At 42.2% G+C, this 4,816-nt stretch overlaps 1 protein-coding gene across 1 annotated transcript; it reads right to left on the bottom strand.

Annotated features, from left to right (window-relative positions):
- Positions 1–1,072: 1,072 nt before the first annotated feature.
- P2RY14 (purinergic receptor P2Y, G-protein coupled, 14) lies at positions 1,073–2,086 on the bottom strand. Its single transcript, XM_010289623.1, has one exon. The coding sequence runs from the start codon at positions 2,084–2,086 to the stop codon at positions 1,073–1,075; it is 1,014 nt and encodes a 337-aa protein (XP_010287925.1).
- Between the last annotated feature and the right edge of the window lie 2,730 nt (positions 2,087–4,816).

The following is a 4,816-nucleotide window of genomic DNA, read 5'->3' as shown; positions in this document are numbered from 1 at the left end:
TTCTTTCTGGATTTAAATATACCCCAGAGTTTCTAGACAGCTGTACATGTGCGTTTTCAAACGGCTCCTTGAGTGTTCTTACCTCCTCCTGCAACAACAGCTAGGGAGTTACTAAAATCTCAGCCGGTTTGGCATGAACGTTTTGGTGTACACCCTGCTATTTCAGAGAAGTCTTGAGGAATAGGGTACAGTGTAGCTGTGGTATTTAGTTTATAGAATGATCCTCTTTAAACACTTGCTTGTATTGAGCATCACATTTTATAGAAATATTCTGACATTTGGTGCCCAAGGGTGACAAACAGCCATGTTTAATTCTTAATTTTATAGAATGTTTCCCTTAAGAAAATGTGTGTGTATGTATATATATATTTTAACTTTACCAAGGGTTTTTCAGGCTTTGTGCAGATCTTCGAGGATTTGATGTGTATTTTTTCTTTTTTTTTCTTTTTCTTTTCCTTATCTCCGCCCCCCCCCCGCCCAGTTGTTGGAATAGAGTCTGTCCTTAAGCTGCACGTTGCCTTCAACCCTTTGTAAATACACGAGAGAGCTTCCCCTCAGGGTCTCAGCCCTCTTCTACGGGCTGGCGGAGGCCAAGGCAGAGATGCTTGTGCTGAACTTCCTCACGGTGCTTCTGAGGGTCTGCTCCAGCCAAGGTGGAGCGATCAGTTGTTCCCAGGCCCTTCAGGCTGGTTTGTTGATCGCCACGTGCGTCGTGCCTGGCTTCGTGAGAAAGAGCAGCAAATCAGTTTGATTATTGGGTCTGTTGGATAATCCTTTCAGAGACCCATGGCCTGGAGCTCCAGAATGTGTTGTTCCAGTTATTCCTCTCTCTTTTTTTGACATCCAGATAGGTCATATCGCACCATAATGCAATCATAGCATCAGCTGAAATAGCACGTAGTAAATATATTGGCAACATGCAATAATGCTTTTATACAGAGAAATACCACTTGGTATTCTATGCTGAAACCTCTTCTCTGTTTTATTGCTGGTTCTCATCTGTTCGGTTTCTTTGAGACATTTGCATTCTCGAAAGACTTTCTGAAACATGGATTATTTTATAGACCTGAACCTACACTATGTTTATACTGTCCCGGAGTGTATTTGATCTTCTGGATTTAGAAACGTCGACCTCACTTGAAGTTTTCATCTTGAGATGCAGTTTTTGATACAGCTTTTCTTTAAAGGGTACGCAGAGGAAAAAATAAATAATGGGGTCAAGGCACACATTTGCAGCAGACAGTACAAGAGTAAATTCCTTTGCGTAGAACAGTGTTTTTTTTAACTGGCAGTTGAATTGTGAGCTAGTTTGACTTAGAGTGTATGGTATTCTGCAGAGGTGATAGGGTACAAAGCAAATGACAAATACAAACATGATACTGAATATATTACGGCTGGTTTTTCTCTTGGTCACATCTGAGTTCCTTCTGAATTTTTTATAAGAACTATATATCTTTTTTGATATAGAAGTGTAAAAAATGATTAGCAGAAGAAAAACAACCCAGAAGATCCCTGTGCAAATATAACTTGATGCTTTGTGCCACTGTCTGCCAAGCTCACTTTTAAGACCTATACATTTTCTGGAATAATTGTCTTTAGTGATTTCATTAGTTAAAATCATATTTGGAAGTGATATAAGCATTAACAATAACCATATGATTATAGACACCACCTTACTGTAGTTAACTGTGTGAACATAGGAGGTAAATAAAGGCTTTACAATTTTGTAGTATCTGTCAAAACCTATGAGGCCAAAAAATGTTATCCCGATGTACATGTTTGTATAAAAAACAACAGCAGAGTACCTGCACACAAACGTGTTGAGCTGTGGAGGTGCAATTTCTGAATCGGCAAGAATTTTGAAAGGAAATGTTAAGCTCATTAGAAGATCAGCAACAACGATGTTTTTGAGATAGACAATAAAACTCTTTTTGCTAGAAACATACAGAAAGATCCATGCTGCCACACTGTTCAGCAAGAGTCCTACTATGAAAATTAAACAGTAGACCAGCGGAATGACTGTCTTGGTTATTACTGTGCTGTGACTGCAGCTGGCTTCCGAGGCATTTGTGCTGGAGTTGAACATCTTACAATATCTTTGTTCCTAGAAGCAGAGAAGGATTATCTCAGTAAGATAAAATGGTGCTATGCTTTCCATTAATTAGTATAACATTTCTACTTTTACTTCACAATAGACTTGTCATACTTCTCAGAAATGACCATGTTTCCACACCAGATCATTTCCCGCAGGGATGCGTAGTTAGTATTTTCCAAGTGGTGCCATCTCACTTTTTGATGATGTTCAAGGGCATGCTGCTGTTTTGAACAGAGCATCCACTTGCCTCTCGGTTTGACTTTAATCCAGTGTCTTCAAGCCCTATGCTGCCCTTTTCTGCGGGTATAAGCCTATGCGCTGCGAGCTGGGAGGGGAACTGAGCCACAGTGACTTTGTGACTCTAAATATATCTCATTAACCCTTAAGGACCAGTATGTATTTTTAGCACTGGTTTACCAGGAAGCATGTGAGGGATATGAATATTCCTTGTACAAGTGTTTTGTTTTTGTACACAGGCATAAAAACCACTCTTCTGTTAGTCAAGTGTGGAAATATCTAGTGTATGCCAATATTTTCTAAAGTTCACTTGAAACAAACCCATTTGTGCAGCTAGCACAGTTTACTTCAAACTTTTACTTTTAGTAGCACGACACACGGGAGTGTGTCTGTGTGTTAGCATAATGTAGAAGCTAGAGCTCTAGTCATCAAGGCATTTGTTTTTGTTTGGTTGGGTTTTTAAAGGAAAAAGATGGTGTGGAGAGCGGGTGTTAGAACTACCACGTGAATAGGTGCGTTAGGATTAGGAGGTAACAATGGGTGGGGTTGGGGTGTTACTGCTAAAACTAGAAGGATCTCCTGGAAAAGCACCAATAGCGACTGGCGTTTTTATTTAAGATGGTAACACACTGTGTTTAAAAACTGTTCTCTTCCCATTGCTGTCTGCTGTGTACATGTTTTCCTCCTGTCAAGCTGTCTAACCAGGACCCTCTCCCTGCATATGATGTGTTTAGAACTTGGTCCTGCTCTGTAGGGTTTCCTAAAGCAAAGTACCTGGAGGTGGGTCTTTCTAGGCTTGGACTTAGTAGCAGATATTAAATGGCGTAGGAAGTTCATGAAGTATTTCTTGTGCTGAGGTGTCATACAACAAAGGATTATTTCGGAAGTGTGTGATTAGAGCTGTGGACATTAAAACTTTGTAAAGTCTGTGCAGTATGGAAGACACCCTAGCCAAATTTTACATTTGATACCAGCAGATTTATCAACTGTCTGTGGTTGAGAAGGAGGTGAAAGTCCAAGCTAAACTTTGTAAGTCTTTCAAGATCAATGGCATGTCCTTACCTTTCTTGATTTGACTGCTGTGGTGCTCTTTGTTAAGGGTCTAGAGTGCCTTCCATTCTCAAGCACAGGGCCTCTTCTCTTGCTGGGGACCTATGTGAGAGACGGGAGAATACAGTTGTTAGAGCTGTGTATCATAACGCAGGACAGCGTAATTCTGCGGCACTGAGGGCTTCCCGCAGCGCAATGCCTGTTTAGACCGTCTAATGATCAGCACTGCAGACAAGTCTTCAGATCTTTCAGGAGGGCTTCAAAATTGGTTAGGGACAGAGCCATAGAGCAGTCATGTTCAGCCTGAAGCCCCTCACTGCCTGGGTAAGGCTAGAGGCTTTTGTGTCCCCCCTGCTGGCATCACGTCATTTGTGTTCGTGATCAGTTTTGTCTCTTTTTGTCATCTAGTCGCACACTCGGCTCTTTCTGAAAGGCTTTGTCCCTACTGCTCTATCAGCATTGATAGCGAACACTGTCACCTCCCTAGCCTGTTCCCCCCACCAGTCGTGGGTGCCAGCGTGGATCCCGTATGTGGTACCACGAGGGCTGCCTCCTGTGCTCTGGTAAAGAACCAGTCTCCCAGAGAAGCCTTCATGCAGCTGCTTGGTGCTTCTGGCTCCTCTTAACCACGGCTGCTGCAAGGGCCGCACTCCTCCGCTGCTGCGTGGATTGCAGCGGTGGGCCGCATGGAGTTGGCAGAAGGCATGCTTCCGCTTCATAGAGGAGCTGCCTGACATCATGAGAACATCCTCTTCTCTCGTGATAACGTGAGAACTTGCAGTGGCTCCACCAAGTGATACGTGGCTTGAAGTAAGCGTAGGTAGTCACCCCTCATTCCATGTTGGGGTTCGTCTGGAAACTGTGAATACTCCTCAGCTGGTGTTAATTGGTGGGTCGGTTCAGGACCTTTTAGTCCAAATGCTGCTTGAGGTGATGACTAAGCTTAAGGATTCTTCCCCCCCCAATTCTTAAAACATTGCTGTTGGGTTTTTTTGCTGGTGCATAACTGCTGCTCTTTGCTGGCCTGTGTTGGAGGGTGTGTGTTAGCACCCGGCAATCTGTGGTTTGTATGTGAGAATAGCCTTTCATACTTCAGCAGCATTTCATGTTCAAATGCTTCGTCCAGCATAAAGTGTATTTATTCTATGTAAATAATATCAACTAGTTGTTCAAAACCAGCAAACAAGATTGATCTCGTAAAATATGCAAAAGTTTTGAACTGTCTCAGTTTGCAAATCATATTGCCTTGGCAAAATACACCAAAGGAGAGTTGCATAAACTGTTAAAAATGCTTAGTTCCTTCTGTAGTCAGACTCTTATGCTATCATTTGTAACCCTTCCAGTATCATTAAGGAACTTTTTCTTGACTTCTGTAACTTGGCTGTCAAATTTCAAAGTTCATGGCTGCCTTACTGAACATAAGAATAATATTTA

The sequence above is a fragment of the Phaethon lepturus genome, unplaced genomic scaffold, assembly GCF_000687285.1.
Source record: "Phaethon lepturus isolate BGI_N335 unplaced genomic scaffold, ASM68728v1 scaffold30326, whole genome shotgun sequence".
Taxonomy (NCBI): Eukaryota; Metazoa; Chordata; class Aves; order Phaethontiformes; family Phaethontidae; genus Phaethon; species Phaethon lepturus.
Note: the sequence above shows the minus strand (reverse complement) of the source record. Positions and strands in the feature narration are given on the sequence as shown.